General features: G+C 41.1%; 1 protein-coding gene across 4 annotated transcripts in view; it reads left to right on the forward strand.

Annotated features, from left to right (window-relative positions):
- Window positions 1-23,081, forward strand: part of Cndp2 (Cytosolic non-specific dipeptidase 2) — a 101,468-nt gene that overhangs the window by 72,847 nt on the left and 5,540 nt on the right. For all 4 annotated transcript variants that reach the window (XM_070088242.1, XM_070088240.1, XM_070088244.1 and 1 more), the window contains exon 8: window positions 693-914. In XM_070088242.1, coding sequence (XP_069944343.1) covers window positions 693-914 — 222 coding nt within the window. The remainder of the gene's footprint in view (window positions 1-692; window positions 915-23,081) is intronic.

Consider the following 23,081-nt stretch of genomic DNA (forward strand, 5'->3'; position numbering starts at 1 on the left):
GAAGTTCCCCCGGCCGCCAGACTAGTTTATTGGGTGGCCCACTGTTGGCATTCAGTGTAGCCGTGCTTACTTGGATTGTTTACACTGCACCTGCTAGTGGGGGACACCCCAGTTCTTTGAGTTTCTTAGCTTATTTTGATTAAATTAACCCCGGTTAAGGCTTCTAAGGGAAATGAGAGGGAGACTGGTGGTGTCAAACGTAAACAACAGTCCATATCAATTCAAAGAGTAAGTTGAACTGTTGAGGAAACTGCATCATGGCGCTTCAGTGCATAAGATCGGTGAAGATTATGGTCTTGGCAAATCAACTGTTTATATTGACCAAGGTTACCACCTCTAGTCCAGAAAAATAGTAATCCAGAAAAACTTTGGAACCAAAGGTTCTGGAAAACTGATGTTGTAACTGTAGTCACTTTTGCTAATACAGTGGAACTTCAAATATCGAACTGCTCCCAACTCCACCAATTATGTAAGTCTATTTTTATAAGTGTATTCTTGAGGGTCTGAAATGAATTAATATAATTTACATTATTCCTGATGGGAATAAATTTGTTCGGTAACGGCACTCGAACAGCCGTCTGGAACGAAGAAAGTTTGATATTTGAGGTTCCACTGTACAAATATATTATTTGTTGGTGAAAATTTAAGAAAAAAAAAAATCAGATGTAAAGCTCACTGAATAACTTTTTCAGGTGGGGACTCTGATGGCAAGGTGGAGAAACCCTTCTCTCTCAATTCATGGTATTGAGGGAGCGTTCAGCGAGCCAGGAGCAAAAACGGTTATACCCCGTAAAGTCATTGGCAAATTCAGCATCCGCATTGTTCCTAACCAAACTCCTGAGTCAGTCAGTAAACTGACTGTTGACTACCTGAATAAACAATGGGAAAAGCGAAACAGTCCAAACAAGATGAAGGTATATTATCGATTTTTTTCTTAGATTTTTAATTTTATTTATTAGTAATGACATGATTTCCTTTCGCATTATTTTGTTGAAATCTTATTTTGACCTTGCCTTGAAAGAGATCTCTTATAAAATAAGCTTAATTTGCTTTCAAATGATAAGTTATTATATAACAATTTTCAAAGCTTAAAATCTCATTATACACACACTTGAGAATACTGTATTATACCAGGGCCTTAATTGTATGATAAAAAAAAATTTGACTGTTGTAACAGCTTAATAGATTACAAATTTCCAGTAATCAAAACCATGCTTTTTGGAAACTAAGCTGTACGATAGATTTTCATACTAAGGTATATTATTAGTTTATCTTGAATGTTTTTTCCAGTATTTTTAAAACTCTTCTGTCTTGTAGTTTTAAGGGTCCTAAACTGACTTTCAAAATATCATAAAATATATGCCTTTTCCATTTAACTAGTTTAACTTGTAATGAAATTGCACATTTTTCATGTTGAATAGGTTTAGCACTTACTGTAAATATAATTGCTTTTTTTTTTTTTTTTTTTTTTTTATCTCAACAAGTCGGCTGTTTCCCACCGAGGCAGGGTGACCCAAAAAAGAAAAAATCCCCAAAAAGAAAATACTTACATCATCATTCAACACTTTCACCACACTCGCACATTATCACTGTTTTTGCAGAGGTGCTCAAAATACAACAGTTTAGAAGCATACACACATAAAGATACACAACATATCCCTCCAAACTGCCAATATCCCAAACCCCTCCTTTAAAGTGCAGGCATTGTACTTCCCATTTCCAGGACTCAAGTCCGACTATATGAAAATAACCGGTTTCCCTGAATCCCTTCACTAAATATTACCCTGCTCACACTCCAATAGATCATCAGGTCCCAAGTACCATTCATCTTCATTCACTCCTATCTAACACGCTCACGCACGCTTGCTGGAAGTCCAAGCCCCTTGCCTACAAAACCTCCTTTACCCCCTCTCTCCAACCCTTTCGAGGACGGCCCTTACCCCGCCTTCCTTCCCCTATAGATTTATATGCTTTCCATGTCATTCTACTTTGATCCATTCTCTCTAAATGACCAAACCACCTCAACAACCCCTCTTCTGCCCTCTGACTAATACTTTTCCTAATTTCCACACTCCGAATTTTCTGCATAATATTTACACCACACATTGCCCTTAACCCCTTCAGGGTCCAAGGCCAAAATCTGAAGTGGTGCTCCAGTGTCCAAGAAATTTTGAAAAAAAAAAAAATTATTTTTTCTTACAGAATTAAAGAGCATATTTTTGTGAAGGTAATAAGACAAAAAAAAATTCTGATCAGTACTTGCCGAGATACAGTGCCAAGAAGTTTGTCGAAAATGATGTAGTGGCGGCAACATCGACGAATTCCATATACGCGCATTACATTATTTTGCGGTTTTTGTTGTTTTTTCTTTTCTTTTCCAATTTTTTTCTATTCCTACTAACATTTGGGGCCTGAGAGACCAATACTGTATATAATGTATATATATAAACTCACTGTATTGAACACAATAACCGCACTAAAGTTATTATCATATTATTGTTTACCACTGTTTATTACAATAAACATGCACAAATCTTGTATAATACTAATGTTCTATCATATATTTACATATTTACAATCACTGGACATGGTTTTAGAACTGCTGGAGCTTGTGGAACTCCTTGAAACAAGGCACCATACACAGAGGCACCTTACATTCCTCACACATAAACCGAGTGTCTTTGCGTCTTTGTTGCCGTCTTTTTGTTTGTGCACAGACGATGCATCTCTTCTGAGCAAATTTCTTCTGAGTTGAAGGAAGTTGTATTATGAAATAATCACCTTCCCTCCTCAAACGCTTGGGTATATCCTGAGGAATTCGAGAACCGTGTTGTATAGCAGGTGTTGTTACCTGGTACTTCATTATGAGTTGTCCAACAACAGACACAAAATGCACCATACGGTGGTCTGTTGCCAGTCTTTATTTGGTACATATTATAGGGATTGAGCATTGAAATGTCCATGAGATGGAAGAAAAGTTTCATGTACCACTTGTAACTCTTACGAACACAGTCAACAAAACCAATCTGTATGTCACATTCGTCAACCAAGCGCATGTTTTGTGTATAATCAATCACTGTCACTGGTTTTCGAATACGTTCATTATTCACTCGATCAACTTTGCCACTGTCTTGCATTTCATTACGGTGAATGGTTGTCAACAATGTGACATCTCGTTTGTCATGCCACCGTAATGCCATGATGTCATTGGCAGTAAACACCTGCACGTCATCACCACGAGCACCTGCGTTGAGCCTGGGCATATGTTTACAATTAGAACGCACTGTGCCACACACATCTGTCTTGTTCACTCGCATGAAATCACTGAGTAATGGGCTTGTGTACCAGTTATCGGTATATAATGTATGCCCCTTACCAAGATAAGGTGCCATCATGTTTCTCACTACGTCACCTGAGATACCCAATAACATCTTGGTATCTTTCAATGTTTTACTACCCGTGTATACAACAATATCCAACACCAGGCCACTGTCACAATCACAGAGTACAAACAGTTTTATACCAAAGCGTTTCCTCTTGCTCGGTATGTACTGCTTGAATGACAGTCTACCTTTGAACAAAATCAAAGACTCGTCAATTACAAGATTCTTGAATGGATAAGAGTATATGCTGAACTTTTGTTTGAGATACATGAAAACATTTCTAATCTTGTATAACCTGTCACTTCTGTCAGGCCTGGTTTTGTCAGAGAAGTGCAACATACGTAAGAGTAGGATAAACCTGTTCACTGGTATGATTTCTCTGAAGACCGGGGTAGAAATTAGCCGATCTGTGGACCAGTATACTTTTATATTATGCTTATAGACGTGAGGCATAAGCATTATTGTTGCAAAAGCAAATACATTTCTGCAACAGTTGTCTCTTTCCACCTGTGTAGTCTTGACTATGGTGATAAGATCGTATTTGCCATGGTGTACTCAAAATACTTATTACTTTCCCTGACAATTTCCATCAATGGCTGGTCAAAGAATAATTCAAAGAATTCCAGTTCATTGGCCGTGGTTCCAAGGGGACAAGTAGGTAGAATTCCACTTTGAGAATCATCAGTGGTGAGGCTTGGGAACAAAATTGGTATTTTGCTGCCAATCCCACATACGGTTTGCTGGTGGATACTGGACATCATAGGCTGGTTGTGCGGGTGGTTGTGGCTGTGGTGGGCTGGTGGCTGGCGCTCCGCTTTGTCCTTGAACTGACGAGTCAGCAGCGTGGGTCCCAGCGTGGCCTGGTGAGTCACGCATGGCGGTGCCATGCGTGACTGATGCCTGTGGTCTATCCATGCCAAGCGTAGCCACATCATCCTCACTATCACTACCTAAAACTGGTGTTGGGCCACGGGATGTACTCCGGGATGTACTCCGTCCCCTGGGCACAGCATAGGGTACACTACCCGAGTGCATGCGGCGGCGAACATACCGACGCTTCACTGGTGAATATGATTCCTCACTATCACTACTCGATTGATCGTCGAGCGCAATAAAATCACAGTCCACGTCACTATCATCATCATTACTGAAGTCAGAGGCCTGGCCACGCGAAAATATTAGTTTTCTCTTGCGATGAGGAACAACCAACCGTGAGTCACGAGTGCCCACACCAGAGGTAGAAGGTTGAGGATCGTCAGGGTTTTCTGCACTATTATCGATATCCTGGTCATTCTTTTCGGTCACTAACTGATCAAAGCCGTAGAATTCGTCTTCATTTCCACTTCCATCAGTGTCAGAACTATCAGATAGGAAGAGGAGAGTCCCAATTTTCCGGGGAGTGAGAGCTGACTTGCGACGAGGCATGGTGAACAAGGGTAACTGAGCCGGCGTTCCCACAATGCTATGCGGGCGCCTAGATTTTTTGTTTATGGCGCACACCCACCACGCAGACCCGTTCTCTCACATGTAGGCCTATGAGCATTTTCGCGCTAAATTTGATGGCGCTAGAATTTTGGCATAGATCTACAGTTTGGACATTCAACGTAAAGCCGTTGATCTATGCGACGGACCCTGAAAGGGTTAAACAGGACATCTCCACTGCCTCCAACCGTCTCCTCGCTGCTGAATTTACCACCCAAGCTTCACACCCATATAAGAGTGTTGGTACTACTATACTTTCATACATTCCCTTCTTTGCCTCCATAGATAACGTTTTTTGACTCCACATATACCTCAACGCACCACTCTCCTTTTTTCCCTCATCAATTCTATGAATAACCTCATCCTTCATAAATCCATCTGCCGACACGTCAACTCCCAAGTATCTGAAAACATTCACTTCTTCCATACTCCTCCTCCCCAATTTGATATCCAATTTTTCTCTATCTAAATCATTTGATACCCTCATCACCTTACTCTTTTCTATGTTCACTTTCAACTTTCTACCTTTACACACATTCCCAAACTCATCCACTAACAGTATCATCAGCAAAAAGTAACTGTGTCAATTCCCATTTTGAATTTGATTCCCCAAAATTTAATCCCACCCCTCTCCCGAACACCCTAGCATTTACTTCCTTTACAACCCCATCTATAAATATATTAAACAACCATGGTGACATTACACATCCCTGTCTAAGACCTACTTTTACCGGGAAGTAGTCTCCCTCTCTTCTACATACCCTAACCTGAGCCTCACTATCCTCATAAAAACTCTTTACAGCATTTAATAACTTACCACCTATTCCATATACTTGCAACATCTGCCACATTGCTCCTCTATCCACTCTATCATATGCCTTTTCTAAATCCATAAATGCAATAAAAACTTCCCTACCTTTATCTAAATACTGTTCACATATATGCTTCAATGTAAACACTTGATCTACACATCCCCTACCCACTCTGAAACCTCCTTGCTCATCCGCAATCCTACATTCTGTCTTGCCTCTAATTCTTTCAATTATAACCCTACTGTACACTTTTCCTGTTATACTCAGTAAACTTATTCCTCTATAATTTTTACAGTCTCTTTTGTCCCTTTTCCCTTTATATAAAGGGACTATACATGCTCTATGCCAATCCCTAGGCACCTTCCCCTTTTTCATACATTTATTAAACAAAAGTACCAACCACTCCAACACTATATCCCCCCCCTGCTTTTAACATTTGTCATGATCCCATCAGTTCCAGCTGCTTTACCCCCTTTCATTCTACGTAATGCCTCACGTATCTCCCCCACACTTACATTCTGCTCTTCTTCACTCCTAAAAGATGGTATACCTCCCTCACCAGTGCATGAAATTACTGCCTCTCTTTCTTCCTTAACATTTAAAAGTTCCTCAAAATATTCTCGCCATCTACCTAATACCTCCATCTCCCCATCTACTAACTCCCCTACTCTGTTTTTAACTGACAAATCCATACTTTCCCTAGGTTTTCTTAACTTGTTTAACTCACTCCAAAATTTTTTCTTATTTTCACTAAAATTTCTCGACAGTGCCTCTCCCACTCTATCATCTGCTCTCCTTTTGCACTCTCTCACCACTCTCTTTACCTTTCTTTTAATCTCCATATACTCTACTCTTCTTATAACACTTCTGCTTTGTAAAAACCTCTCATAAGCTACCTTTTTCTCTTTTATCACACCCTTTACTTCATCATTCCACCAATCACTCCTCTTTCCTCCTGCCCCCACCCTCCTATAACCACAAACTTCTGCCCCACATTCTAATATTGCATTTTTAAAACTATTCCAACCCTCTTCAACCCCCCCACTACTCATCTTTGCACTAGCCCACCTTTCTGCCAATAGTCGCTTATATCTCCCCCGAACTTCCTCCTCCCTTAGTTTATACACTTTCACCTCCCTCTTACTTGTTGTTGCCACCTTCCTCTTTTCCCATCTACCTCTTACTCTAACTGTAGCTACAACTAAATAATGATCCGATATATCAGTTGCCCCTCTATAAACATGTACATCCTGGAGCCTACCCATCAACCTTTTATCCACCAATACATAATCTAATAAACTACTTTCATTACGTGCTACATAATACCTTGTATATTTATTTATCCTCTTTTTCATAAAATATGCATTACTTATTACCAAATCTCTTTCTGCACATAGCTCAATTAAATGCTCCCCATTTACATTTACCCCTGGCACCCCAAATTTACCTACTACTCCCTCCATAACATTTTTACCCACTTTAGCATTGAAATCCCCAACCACCATTACTCACTTGATTCAAAACTCCCCACGCATTCACTCAACATTTCCCAAAATCTCTCTCTCCTCTACACTTCTCTTCTCCAGGTGCATACATGCTTATTATAAACCACTTTTCACATTCTATCTTTATTTTACTCCACATAATCCTTGAATTAATACATTTATAGTCCCTCTTTTTCTGCCATAGCTTATCCTTCAACATTATTGCTACTCCTTCTTTAGCTCTAACTCTATTTGCTTCTATTTGATATATTTTATCACACTGGCCGATTTCCACCAAGGCAGGGTGGCCCGAAAAAGAAAAACTTTCACAATCACTCACTCCATCACTGTCTTGCCAGAAGGGTGCTTTACACTGCAGTTTTTAAACTGCAACATTAACACCCCTCCTTCAGAGTGCAGGCACTGTACTTCCCATCTCCAGGACTCAAGTCCGGCCTGCCGGTTTCCGTGAACCCCTTCATAAATGTTACTTTGCTCACACTCCAACAGCTGGGTGGCCCGGTGGCCTGGTGGCTAAAAGCTCCCGCTTCACACACGGAGGGCCCGGGTTCGATTCCCGGCGGGTGGAAACATTTCGACACGTTTCCTTACACCTGTTGTCCTGTTCACCTAGCAGCAAATAGGTACCTGGGTGTTAGTCGACTGGTGTGGGTCGCATCCTGGGGGACAAGATTAAGGACCCCAATGGAAATAAGTTACAGTCCTCGATGACGCACTGACTTTCTTGGGTTATCCTGGGTGGCTAACCCTCCAGGGTTAAAAATCCGAACGAAATCTTATCTTATCTTAGCACGTCAAGTATTAAAAACCATTTGTCTCCATTCACTCCTATCAAACACGCTCACGCATGCCTGCTGGAAGTCCAAGCCTCTCGCACACAAAACCTCCTTTACCCCCTCCCTCCAACCTTTCCTAGGCCGATCCCTACCCCGCCTTCCTTCCACTACAGACTGATACACTCTTGAAGTCATTCTGTTTCGCTCCATTCTCTCTACATGTCCGAACCACCTCAACAACCCTTCCTCAGCCCTTTGGACAACAGTTTTGGTAATCCCGCACCTCCTCCTAACTTCCAAACTACGAATTCTCTGCATTATATTCACACCACACATTGCCCTCAGACATGACATCTCCACTGCCTCCAGCCTTCTCCTCGCTGCAACATTCATCACCCTTGCTTCACACCCATATAAGAGCGTTGGTAAAACTATACTCTCACACATTCCCCTCTTTGCCTCCAAGGACAAAGTTCTTTGTCTCGACAGACTCCTAAGTGCACCACTCACCCTTTTCCCCTCATCAATTCTATGATTCACCTCATCTTTCATAGACCCATCCGCTGACACGTCCACTCCCAAATATCTGAATACATTCACCTCCTCCATACTCTCTCCCTCCAGTCTGATATCCAATCTTTCATCGCCTAATCTTTTTGTTATCCTCATAACCTTACTTTTTCCTGTATTCACTTTTAATTTTCTTTTGCACACCCTACCAAATTCATCCACCAATCTCTTCAATTTCTCTTCAGAATCTCCCAAGAGCACAGTGTCATCAGCAAAGAGCAACTGACAACTCCCAATTTGTGTGATTCTTTATCTTTTAACTCCACGCCTCTTGCCAAGACCCTCGCATTTACTTCTCTTACAACCCTATCTATAAATATATTAAACAACCATGGTGACATAACACATCCTTGTCTAAGGCCTACTTTTACTGGGAAATAATCTCCCTCTTTCCTACATACTCTAACTTGAGCCTCACTATCCTCGTAAAAACTCTTCACTGCTTTCAGTAACCTACCTCCTACACCATATACCTGCAACTTCTGCCACATTGCCCCCCTATCCACCCTGTCATACGCCTTTTCCAAATCCATAAATGCCACAAAGACCTCTTTAGCCTTATCTAAATACTGTTCACTTGTATGTTTCACTGTAAACACCTGGTCCACACACCCCTACCTTTCCTAAAGCCTCCTTGTTCATCTGCTATCCTATTCTCCATCTTACTCTTAATTCTTTCAATAATAACTCTACCATACACTTGACCAGGTATACTCAACAGACTTCTTTCTTTCAACACACCAGCCGTATCCCACCGAGGTGGGGTGGCCCAAAAGGAAAAACAAAAGTTTCTCCTTTCATATTTAGTAATATATACAGGAGAAGGGGTTACTAGCCCCTTGCTCCTGGCATTTTAGTCGCCTCTTACAACACGCATAGCTTACGGAGGAAGAATTCTGTTCCACTTCCCCATGGAGATAAGAGGAAATAAACAAGAACAAGAGCTAGTAAGAAAATAGAAGAAAACCCAGAGGGGTGTGTATACATATGCTTGTACATGTATGTGTAGTGTGACCTAAGTGTAAGCAGAAGTAGCAAGACGTACCTGAAACCTTGCATGTTTATGAGACAGAAAAAAACACCAGCAATCCTACCATCGTGTAAAACAATTACAGGCTTACGTTTTACACTCACTTGGCAGGACGGTAGTACCTCCCTGGGCGGTTGCTGTCTACCAACCTACTACCTAGGACTCAACAGACTTCTCCCCCTATAATTTTTGCACTCTCTTTTGTCCCCTTTACCTTTATACAAAGGAACTATGCACGCTCTCTGCCAATCCCTAGGTACCTTACCCTCTTCCATGCATTTATTAAATAATTGCACCAAAAACTCCAAAACTATATCCCCACCTGCTTTTAACATTTCTATCTTTATCCCATCAATCCCGGCTGCCTTACCCCCTTTCATTTTACCTACTGCCTCACGAACTTCCCCCACACTCACAACTGGCTCTTCCTCACTCCTACAAGATGTTATTCCTCCTTGCCCTATACACTAAATCACAACTTCCCTATCTTCAACATTTAACAATTCCTCAAAATATTCCCTCCATCTTCCCAATACCTCTAACTCTCCATTTAATAACTCTCCTCTCCTATTTTTAACTGACAAATCCATTTGTTCTCTAGGCTTCCTTAACTTGTTAATCTCACTCCAAAACTTTCTTATTTTCAACAAAATTTGTTGATAACATCTCGCCCACTCTCTCATTTGCTCTCTTCTTACATTGCTTCACCACTCTCTTAACTTCTCTCTTTTTCTCCATATACTCTTCCCTCCTTGCATTGCTTCTACTTTGTAAACCTTCTCATATGCTAACTTTTTCTCCCTTACTACTCTCTTTACATCATCATTCCACCAATCGCTCCTCTTCTCTCCCGCACCCACTTTCCTGTAACCACAAACTTCTGCTGAACACTCTAACACTACATTTTTAAACCTACCCCATACCTCTTCGACCCCATTGCCTATGCTCTCATTAGCCCATCTATCCTCCAATAGCTGTTTATATCTTACCCTAACTGCCTCCTCTTTTAGTTTATAAACCTTCACCTCTCTCTTCCCTGATGCTTCTATTCTTCTTGTATCCCATCTACCTTTTACTCTGTGTAGCTACAACTAGAAACTGATCTGATATATCTGTGGCCCCTCTATAAACATGTACATCCTGAAGTCTACTCAACAGTCTTTTATCTACCAATACATAATCCAACAAACTACTGTCATTTCGCCCTACATCATATCTTGTATACTTAGTTATCATCTTTTTCTTAAAATATGTATACCTATAACTAAACCCCTTTCTATACAAAGTTCAATCAAAGGGCTCCCATTATCATTTACACCTGGCACCCCAAACTTACCTACCACACCCTCTCTAAAAGTTTCTCCTACTTTAGCATTCAGGTCCCCTATCACAATTACTCTCACTTGGTTCAAAGGCTCCTATACATTCACTTAACATCTCCCAAAATCTCTCTCCTCTGCATTCCTCTCTTCTCCAGGTGCATACATGCTTATTATAACCCACTTTTCGCAGCCAACCTTTACTTTAATCCACATAATCCTTGAATTTACACATTCATATTCTCTTTTCTCCTTCTATAACTGATCCTTCAACATTACTGCTACCCCTTCCTTTGCTCTAACTCTCTCAGATACTCCAGATTTAATCCCATTTATTTCCCCCACCGAAACTCCCCTACCCCCTTCAGCTTTGTTTCGCTTACGGCCAGGACATACAACTTCTTTTCATTCATAACATCAGCAATCGTCTGTTTCTTGTCATCCGCACTACATCCACGCACATTCAAGCATCCCAGTTTTATAAAGTTTTTCTTCTTCTCTTTTTTAGTAAATGTCTACAGGAGAAGGGATTACTAGCCCATTGCCCCTGGCATTTTAGTCGCCTCATACGACACGCATGGCTTACGGAGGAAAGATTCTTTTCCACTTCCCCATGGACAATAGAAGAAATAAAGAAGAACAAGAGCTATTTAAAAAAAGGAGAAAACCTAGATGTATGTATATATGTATGCATGTGCGTGTCTGTGAAGTGTGACCAAAGTGTAAGTAGGAGTAGGAAGATATTCCTGTTATCTAGTGTGTTTGAGACAGAAAAAAAAACCAGCAATCCTACCATCATGCAAAACAGTTACAGGTTTCTGTTTCACAGTCATCTGGCAGGACGGTAGTACTTCCCTGGGTGGTTGCTGTCTACCAACCTACTACCTATACTAACTATACCTAAATTTGAAACTACCCAATGTTTTAGCTTCGATCACCCTACTAGGCAGACCGTTCCACTCAACTACCCCTATTACCAATGTTCATTTATACATTTTATTAGTACTTTACATTTATTTGGCATTCTTTTCTGCATGTAAATCTATATTTATGCTATGGAAGTGACCCCTGAAGTGACCTAGAGTCCTTATGGAGGGGGATTCCCCTTCCAAACAATAACCTCTCTTCCCTCTCTCCTCCTCCCTGTCTTCCATTCATCAACAACAGCCTTCAATAAAGGTAACTGTCATGTTGAATGTTCATTCTTTTGTGCATGTAAATCTATCTTTTAGGTAAAAAAAAAATTGTTGATACTTCTGGGTGTCTGGAACGAATTAATTGGATTTACATTATTTCTTATGGGGAAAATTGATTAGAAAATAGTCTATTTCGATAATAGTCCCACTTCCAGGAACGGATTAAGGACGATAATTTAGGGACCACTGTATTAGGATTAGTCTGCCCGAAATGCCCCAGCATGTTAGTGGCTTTTTCTACTTAGCAAACCAAAATTGTAATTACATATTGTAACGTTTACAAAGAAATAAACCTTTACACCGCCACTTCATGATCATATACCGGAGTATTGCTTTACTTTCCCCCACTAAATATTCTGACTATGGAGTGTAAATGTGTACAGGATGGCCCCACTTTACGACACTTTGCCAATACAGATATTTCAAATTATACCCAAAAATTTGTTTATACGGCTCCTGATTCACTATTACAGTGTCCGCGTCCCACTGTTTACATGCTCCATGAGCTACGTGTGTCTCGATTCTGTCTGGAAACTTTGCAATGTTTCAAGTATTTTAAAGGGATAATGTTTTGTGAAGGGATTCAGGGAAACCAGTTACCTAGACTTGAATGTTGGAGTTGGGAAGCACAATGCATGCACTTTAACCCTTATTCTCCAAATGTAGATCAAAGTTTTATTTTTCATTCCTTCAGGTTTGGCACAATAGGCTTGTCACCTAGACATGAAAGAATGGGTCTGTGCACTCAGTGTGCGCAGTATTAAAAAAATCTGGGAGCACTTAGTACTTTGTGGGAGCACCAGTTCAATTGAGTGCCAGCTAGAGCAAATAGCATGGCAAACACCAGGGATTCATTGATGCCATATTGCATTAACACTCCCATTTTAAGAGGAAAGTAAAAATGGTTAGATAAATACACGAATGAGTGTGGGTGGGTGAGAATTGGACCTGGCTAGCTTGTGCTACTAGGTCTGATGTCATGCTCTTCCCTTCAATGGATGTGACCTGACTAGGTGAGTCATTGGTCTAAGCTTAGGGGGGAGGGTGACATGACCTTCCTTGCATGGGCCAGTAGGCCTGATGTAGTGTTCCTTCTTTCTTATGTTCTTACGTATTCGACAGGCTAGCCGGCTGGCTGGCTGGCTTTGGCTGTCTGTCTATATCTGTCTTTATATTTCAGCCTATCTATATCTCTCACATGCACACATAAGTACAGCTATTATAAATAGTGTAAATTACCTAGGATAACCCAAAAATTCCAGGCAAAGATACAGACATAGATACAGATAGACAAACATGTTTGTGTGTATCAGTGAAAACAAATAGCCAGGGTTCCCAAGGGCCCATTTAAATGTCACTGGGCTGTCAACAGTTGCCATAACACCATTCTTCAAGGAGTTTCATATACGTATACTCCAGACAGACAAAGACAGATAAGCAGACACACAGGCAGACAGACATGTTTGTGTGTAACAGTGATAACAAATACAGCAAGGGTTAGCTAAATACATAAGTGAGTGTGGGTGGGTGTGAATTGGACCTGGCTAGCTTGTGCTACTAGGTCTGATGTTGTGCTCCTTCCTTCAGTGGATGTGACCTGACTAGGTGGGTCATTGGTCTAAACTGGGGATGAAGGGACATGGACTTGCCTTGCATGGGCCAGTAGGCCTGTTGCAGTGTTCCTTCTTTCTTATGTTCTTGTGTATTTGGCTGGCTGGCTTTGGCTGTCTCTGTGCCTCTGTATTTGTGTATATATCTATCTTGTCATTGTGGTAGTATATAAGCCTCCAGATGCAACTTCCCAGCAATTCCAGGAGGAGCTTGGAGTTGACCACTGTCTGGAAAATCTCCCAACTCCTGCCCCAAACGTCTTACTACCAGGAGATTTCAGCCTGAGACACCCACAGTGGAGGAGTATAGCAAACACTGTTTTAGCAGAGATCACCCCGGGAGGCAACTCAGATGAAAATTCACACTCAAACTACTAAATCTCTGCAACAAATTCACCTTAAACCAGAAAATAGTGGAGCCTACAAGACTAGAAAATATGCTGAACCACATCTTCACTAACAATGATGGTCTGATATGTAATATAACTGTATCAGACAATTCACTCAGATCACAACATAGAGGTACAGACACGTATGCATAGGGCTCCGGACCAGCAAAATGTGAGCAGTCATGAAAGTCTCTTCACGAAATTCAATTTCAGTAACAAAAACATACAATGGGATCAAGTAAACCATGTACTAAATGAAACAAGCTGGGAAGATATCCTAAACAGCACGGACCTGAACATCTGCCTTGAAAAAATTAATTCTGTAGTTCCCGAGATCTGCTCGAGACACATTCCATTAACCCTGTCAGGGTCCGTGCCGTAGATCTACGGGTTTACATTCAGGGTCCAAACCGTAGATCTACGCCATGAGCTCAGCTCACTCTGATAAGCTGTGAGTGGTAAATTTGGGCCTAGATGTGAGAGAATACATCTGTGGTATGTGTACACCACATAAAACAAATCCTGCAACACAGTGTATAATGAGAAAAAAAACTTGAGACCATGATTTTCGATTAAAACCGACTTAGCAGTGTTTTTTCTTATGTTTTTATAATTGTATTTGCAATTTCTTGGTCTCATTTGATAGAATGGAAGACATTACAAAAATAGAGATGATTTTGATTGGTTTTAGTACTGGAAATGGCTTGAAACCGAGCTCAAAGTAGCGGAAATGTTAAGTTTTTGCCGATGTTCAAGAGTAAACAAACGACCTCACATGTCTAATACATGCCAGCTGGTGGGTCTAATATGCATTCACAAATGTGGTGATGATATTTATACAATTATTGCAATATTGCATAACAGTAAATCTTCTATTTTTTGGTTTGAATAAAAATTCATTATGTGAATAAAAAATCAAAACGGAATTAATTTGTAAAGCCTCAAAACGTAACTAATGAACAGAGGAAATGTTAATTTAGTGCCAGGAATACCTACATTGTTTATTCTGGACCCTATTTTGAAACTGGAGTATTTTGAACTTTGTGTTAAATTGGCCAATTTACCAATTTCCGATCACTTTATTTTGTAGTTGAAACGGTTGACTTGGTGATTTCTTGTGCTCAATCGATAGAATAGAAATAATACTAGTGAAATTCCTAAGAATTTGGTTGACTGGAATAACGTAATTGGCCTAAAATGGGAGTCAAAGTCGGCAAAATCGCCTATTCATAAATATCGCTGACACACTAAAATTCACGAGAGCATAATTTTGTCAATTTTCCATCAAATTTTGTACTTTTTGTTTTATTACCTTCAGAAAAATATTCTCTACCATTTCATAAGACAAAATAACAATTTTTTTTTTCAAATTCATGGACCCTGGTGCACACTTTGAAATTTGGCCTCTGGACCCTGAAAGGGTTAAGAAAGAGAAGGTGTAAACTAGAAAAAGAGAGACGTTCCCTATACAGACGAAGGCGAAGAGTCACAGAGCTGCTGAGTGGGGTCAGTATATCTGAAATACAAAGGGAAGCACTAGTCAATGAAATTACAAATATCGAACTTGAGCTGAAGGAATCTTATAGGAGACAAGAATCAAAGGAAATTGATGAAAAACATACTTCTCTTATGCCAAATCTAAGGAAAAAAACACCATCCAGTATTGGGCCCCTGCTTAGGTGGGGTGGGACATACACAGATGATAGCCAAGAAATGAGTGAGATACTAAAGTCCCAGTATGACTCAGTGTTCAGCGATCCACTGCCCACTCTAAAGGTCGACAATCCAAATTAATTCTTTATGAACGAAACCTAAAATTTGGCCATCCCAAAACTCTCGGATATTATTATAACTGCACGAGATTTTGAAAAGGCAATTAATGATATGCCCATGCACTCTGCTCCAGGCCCAGACTCGTGGAACTCCATGTTCATCAAGAACTGCAAGAAGTCCCTATCTCGTGCCTTAAGCATTTTCTGAAGAGGGAGCATGGACACGGGTCATCACACACACACGCGCACACACACACACACACACACACACACACACACACACACACACACACACACACACACACACACACACACACACACACACACACACACACACACACACACACACACACACACACACACACACACACACACACACACACTAAAAACAACAGACATAGCCCCACTCCACAAAGGTGACAGTAAAGCAATTGCAAAGAACTACAGACCGATAGCATTAACATCCCATATCATAAAAATCTTTGAGAGGGTTCTAAGAAGCAGTATCACCAACCACCTAGATACCCATCAGTACACAACCCAGAGCAACACGGGTTTAGAGCAGGTTGCTCCTGCCTGTCCCAGCTTCTGGACCACTATGACAAGGTCCTGGATGCGGTAGAGGGTAAACAAAATGTAGATGTAGTATACACAGACTTTGCAAAAGCTTTTGCCAAGTGTGACCATGGTGTAATAGCACAAAGAATGCGGGATGAAGGAATAGCGGGAAAAGTTGGTAGATGGATATACAACTTCCTGACAAATAAAACACAGAGTAAAGTCCCAGGCAGCCATGGTAAAAAGCTCGGTTCCACAAGGCACAGTACTCCCATTCTATTCCTCATCCTCATTTCTGACAGATGTAAGCCATAGCTCCGTGTCTTCCTTTGCGGATGACACCCGGATCGCCATGGCAGTGACCTCCATCGAAGACGCTGCGAGACTTCAAGCGAACATCAACTAAATCTTCGAATGGGCCACTCAAAACAATATGAAGTTCAATGAAGAGAAATTTCAACTATTCATGTATGGAAAACTTAAAGAAATTAAAAATGTGTGAGGATTTACCACAAATTCTAACCATACAATAGAGCAGAAAAGTAATGTGAAAGACCTGGTAGTGATAATGTCAGAGGATCTCGCCTTCAATGACCACAACAATGTATCTACCTCATCTGGTAGGAAAATGATAGGATGGATATTGAGAACCTTCAAAACTAGGGACGCCAAGCCCATGAAGATTCTCTTCAAATCGCTTGTGCTCTCTAGGCTCAAATACTGCTGTACACTAACGGCCCCCTTCAAGGCTGGCGACATAGCAGACCTGGAGAGTGTACAAAAAACTTTCACGGCACACACAAGCGCGATAAGGCACCTAAACTACTGGGAACGGTTGAAGGTCCTTGATCTGTATTCCCTCGAATGCAGGCGAGAGAGATGCATGATAATATACACTTGGAAGGTCCTGGAGGGATTAGTACCAAACCTGCACATGAAAATCACTCCATATGAATGCAAAAGACTCGGCAGGAGATGCAACATTTCCCCGATGTAAAGCAAGGATGCCACGAGTACACTGAGAGAACACAATAAGTGTCTGGGGCCCAAGACTGTTCAATTGCCTTCCAGCATGCATAAGGGGGATTACCAGTAGACCTCTGGCTGTCTTCAAGAAGGCACTGGACAGGCACCTAAAGTCAGTACCTGACCAACTGGGCTGTGGTTCGTACATCAGCTTCCGTGCAGCCAGCAGTAACAGCCTGGTTGATCAGACCCTGATCCACCATGATGCCTGGTGTCAGACTGGGCCGCGGGGGCGTTGACCCCCGAAACCCTCTCCAGGTATGTCTCTCTCACATGCACAGATAAGTACAGTTATTATACATAGTGTCAGTTATCTAGGATAACCCAAAAATTCCGGGTAAAGATAGATTGATGGATAGACAGACGGACAAACATGTTTGCGTGTATCAAGGAAAAATAAAGCCAGGGTTCTCTGAGGACCCATTTATCAAATGTCACTGGGCTGTCAACAGTTGTCAAAACACCATTCTTCAAGGAGTTTCATATACGTATACTCTGGGCAGACGGAAAGACAGATAAGCAGACAGATAGGCAGAGACATGTTTGTGTGTAACAGTAATAAATACAGAGGGGGTTAGCTGGAGCAGTGGGCATTTATCAAATGTCACTGGGCTGTCAACAGTATAGGGATGCCTTTCATAACACCATGCTTCAAGGTATATGCCAGTGTATCTAAAACATTGCTGAGACCTATAAATACTTGGTATATATTTCTAGACAATAGTAAATAACCCAGGCAGGTGGAAACGTTCACCTGTAAATGTGATCGTGACTATTTGAGCACTATTTCAGTACCTAATATTAGTGTCAACAAAGATTGGCTATGAAATCACAAGAACTATTATAAATTGTAATTATCAGAACATAAAAAATATACAAATTAATGTAAAGACGAGAAAAAAGGTATATCTGCAACACTTCTGCAAGCAGCAGGAGTTGATGTTGCCATCAGGTGAGCATCCAGAGCCAACTTCATGGTCTTACATCTCAGTAAGTACTGACCCTAATTTTTTTTTATCCTATAACATGTAGAAAAATATGCTCATTAAAAAAAAAAATTGTTTTTCAAAATATTCAAATTGCCACTCAAGTGAACGTAGATCTATGTTTGGACTGTTTAGGCTTAAAGGAGGGATTTAGGATATTCGCCGTTTGGAGTGGCATCTGAACTGTGGTATCGGGGCGCCTCTGCAAAGACAGTGATTGTGTGATGATTGTGAAGGTGTTGATTTTTTTTGTCACCCTGCCTCAGTGGGAGATGGATGACATATTAAAAGAAAAAAAAAAGTACAGTGGTCTCTCAATAATCGTCCGGCCTGAAAGTAATCCATTTCGGAAATAGTCCCATTATTTCGTCTAAACATTGGCTCGCAAATGGTCCATTAACTCGCTAATCGTCCTGCGTTTGGGACGCGTACTCACACTCTGAGCCGCCTGGGCCTGTCTTCCCAGCCAGTGTGCCATTGTTTACCAGTGAGTGATGGTCCCCTCACTTGCTCCTACGAAATATTTCATAATATTCCATTGATTTTAGTGCTTGCAAGTGTTAAATAAGTTACCTTGACTCCAAAGAAAGCTTCTAGTGCCAGCCCTTTGGTAAAGAATGTGAAAAACACACACAATTTATGAAAAAGTTTGTAGAAAAATACAAAGGTGATGGTGGTAGAGTGGAAGCAGTTGAGTGGTTGATGGTAGTAGAAGGTACTAGTGATGGTGGTAACAGTTGTAATAGTGGTAGAAGGTCATAGTGATGGTGGTAACAGTTGTAATAGTGGTAGAAGGTCATAGTGATGGTGGTAGAGGGTTCCTTCTTTAGTGATTCAGCGATTCTACCAACTCCTCTAATGTTGTTGGAGTTATATAGGGCTACAGAAAACACCACCGCCTCAGCTGCTGCTTCACCACCATTATGGACGGCTTACTCTCAGTGGCCCATATATACCCAACAACACAACACAACACCTCTTGTGACATACGTAATGACTTATTTTATTCATTCCATAGTATATTCCATGTTTCTTTTTATTTTTTTTTATCACACTGGCTCATTCCCACCAAGGCAGGGTGGCCCGAAAAAAGAAAAACTTTCACCATCATTCGCTCCATCACTGTCTTGCCAGAAGGGTGCTTTACACTACAGTTTTTAAACTGCAACATTAACACCCCTCCTTCAGAGTGCAGGCACTGTACTTCCCATCTCCAGGACTCAAGTCCCGCCTGCCGGTTTCCCTGAATCCCTTCATAAATGTTACTTTTCTCACACTCCAACAGCACGTCAAGTATTAAAAACCATTTGTCTCCATTCACTCCTATCAAACACGCTCTCGCATGCCTGCTGGAAGTCCAAGCCCCTCGCACACAAAACCTCCTTTACCCACTCCCTCCAACCTTTCCTAGGCCGACCCCTACCCCGCCTTCCTTCCACTACAGACTGATACACTCTTGAAGTCACTCTGTTTCGCTCCATTCTCTCTACATGTCCGAACCACCTCAACAACCCTTCCTCAGCCCTCTGGACAACAGTTTTGGTAATCCCGCACCTCCTCCTAACTTCCAAACTATGAATTCTCTGCATTATATTCGCCCCACACATTGCCCTCAGACATGACATCTCCAATGCCTCCAGCCTTCTCCTCGCTGCAACATTCATCACCCATGCTTCACACCCATATAAGAGCATTGGTAAAACTATACTCTCATACATTCCCCTCTTTGCCTCCAAGGACAAAGTTCTTTTTCTCCACAGACTCCTAAGTGCACCACTCGCCCTTTTCCCCTCATCAATTCTATGATTCACCTCATCCATGTTTCTATGTTATTAATATTGTTTATAATGTTATATTAGTTGAATTGTGATAGATAAATAAGCCATAGAGTTGGTGATAGTGTCATATTCTCCAACAATAAACTTACCATCCCTCCCTCACACAAACAAGTCTTTAAAAACATAAGAAAGGAGGAACACTGCAGTAGGCCTGCTGGCCCATACTAGGCCAGTCCTTCACAAACCCAACCCACTAACAGAACATATGCTACCCAAGCAATAAGCTCAGGTGCAAGTCCGACTCAAATCCAACCCCTCTCACTCGTGTATTTATCCAACCTAAATTTGAAACTACCCAAGCCATAGTTTTTAGAACATAAGAAAGGAGGAACATTACAATGAGTCTGTTGGCCCATATTAGGCCGGTCCTTCACAAATCCAACCCACTAACAGAACAAATGCTACCCAAGCAATAAGCTCAGGTGCAAGTCTGACTCAAATCCAACCCCTCATGTATTCCCCCCCCCCCTCTCCCCGACAAGTCGGCCATCTCCCACCGAGGCAGGGTGACCCAAAAAGAAAGAAAACCCCAAAAAGAAAATACTATCATCATCATTCAACACTTTCACCTCATACAATCACTATTTTTGCAGAGGTGCTCAGAACACAACAGTTTAGAAGCATATACGTATAAATATACACAACATATCCCTCCAAACTGCTAATATCCCAAAGCCCCTCCTTTAGAGTGCAGGCATTGTACTTCCCATTTCCAGGACTCGAGTCCGGCTATATAAAAATAACCGATTTCCCTGAATCCCTTCACTAAATATTATTACCCTGCTCACACTCCAACAGATCATCAGCACAACCTAAATTTGAAACTACTCTGTTTTAGCTTTGATCACCCTACTAGGCAGACCGTTCCACTCAATTACCCCTATTACCAATGTTCAGTTATACATTTTATTAGTGCTTTACATTTATTTGGCATTCTTTTCTGCATGTAAATCTATATTTATGCTAGGGAAGTGACCCCTGAAGTGACCTAGAGTCCTTATGGAGGGGGATTCCCCTTCCAAACAATAACCTCTCTTCCCTCTCTCCTCCTCCCTGTCTTCCATTCATCAACAGCCTTCAATAAAGGTAATTGTCATGTTGAATGTTCATTCTTTTGTGCATGTAAATCTATCTTTTAGGTAAAAAAAAAATTGTTGTTGATACTTCTGGGTGTCTGGAACGAATTAATTGGATTTACATTTCTCATGGGGAAAATTGATTCGAAAGTAGTCTATTTCGATAATAATCCTACTTCCAGGAACGGATTAAGGACGATAATTGAGGGACCATTGTATCCTATACTATTTTTTTTGTTACAGTGGCAAAGAGGAGTTGTAAGTGCCAAGTTACAAAGTACGAGCTAAGCCAGACAAGGGAGTAGCTATGAGATAGTGTCTCGCTTGTGTTGAAGATGATGCAATAACACTGGAAGAATGTGTCTCCAGGGCACTAAAAGTGTTGTATATTTACGCTATCGTAAACATTTTCGATAACATTTTGGAAAATTATATAAACACCACATATCACGTAATAGTCAGATGGACATGTATTAAACTTCCAATCGGACACGTATTTGACCATTTAGACGATCAACTGGGAATGACTGTGTGTGTTGCTGAGGGCTAGCCTAGGCATGTTGCATTTATGAAGGCTACTGTGTTAATGTGAAGATAATTTGTTTACTCTCACTAGTCACTCCAAGTTGGACGTTTAATACATGTCCATCTGACAGTCTATTATGTGTCCACCAAAAACAGACGTCGTACAGGGGTATGTGACTTAAGAGTGCCCCAGCTTAAGAGTTTTCCGAGTTGCGAGTCGTCGCTCAGTCGATTTTTTGCTTTGAGTTTCAAGCCGAAATCCGAGTTATGAACTACAGCTTCAGATACACCACCACTAGTTGGCGGCATATCTGATGTCAAATCCAACTCTGTACCCAGAGGCATGTCAGATACTTCATCCCATCCCACATGCTCTTCCAAGGATAATAATCCCACACTAATCCCAGATTGTAGTGAGGCACCTCGTCCTTTGTTTGGTTCTTGTATAAATCCAGGGAAGAGGCAACCTCCATTTCAACACTCAGTTTTTCCAGAAACATTAAGGAAGGTCTCCATGAGATTTACCTTCCTCACGAAGGTTCCTTCAGTGGGTGGAGCAGTGATGGTGGTGGGTGGAGTAGTGAAGAGTGTAGCAAGTAAGTTGAATGATTAAGCCTATCTTTTCCACCTCCGCCAGCATCTTCCGTTAGCCCAAGTCTGATCTCTGAGGTAAATACACTTTATAAAACCAGATTTTCTTTACATTCTATTTTATTATGTTTTTATACAGTATTTCTTATTTATAAATACATTATTTAAAAACCCATAACAAAAAAATTGAGGTGGTTTTTTGGAGGGCTGGAGCAGATTAATGGCATCTCACTTAATTTCAATGAGGAAAACAGATTTGATATACAGTGGACCCTCGGTTAACGATGCCATCGGATACCGATACGTTTTTGCATCAAAATATTGACTCGGCTAACGATGAAAAACTCAGTTAAGGACATTAGTCCAGAACATGTCTGCGTGGCCTGAGCCGCCCAGCCACTCCAGGGTGGCTAGTATGCCATTGTTTACAAGCCACTGCGGATGATTCCACACGTACATACAATACATTTTGTATGATTGCATTGTTTTTAGTGCTTATAACTGCTAAATAAACCACCATGGGCCTAAAGAAAGCTTCTAGTGCCAGCCAGCCCTTTGGTAAAGGGCTGAGAGAGAGGGGAGAATGTGCCTTTTTCAGTGATTCTGCAATATGTATGATACTAAAGCAACAGGAGTC

The sequence above is a fragment of the Cherax quadricarinatus genome, chromosome 24 (genome assembly GCF_038502225.1).
Source record: "Cherax quadricarinatus isolate ZL_2023a chromosome 24, ASM3850222v1, whole genome shotgun sequence".
NCBI lineage: Eukaryota > Metazoa > Arthropoda > Malacostraca > Decapoda > Parastacidae > Cherax > Cherax quadricarinatus.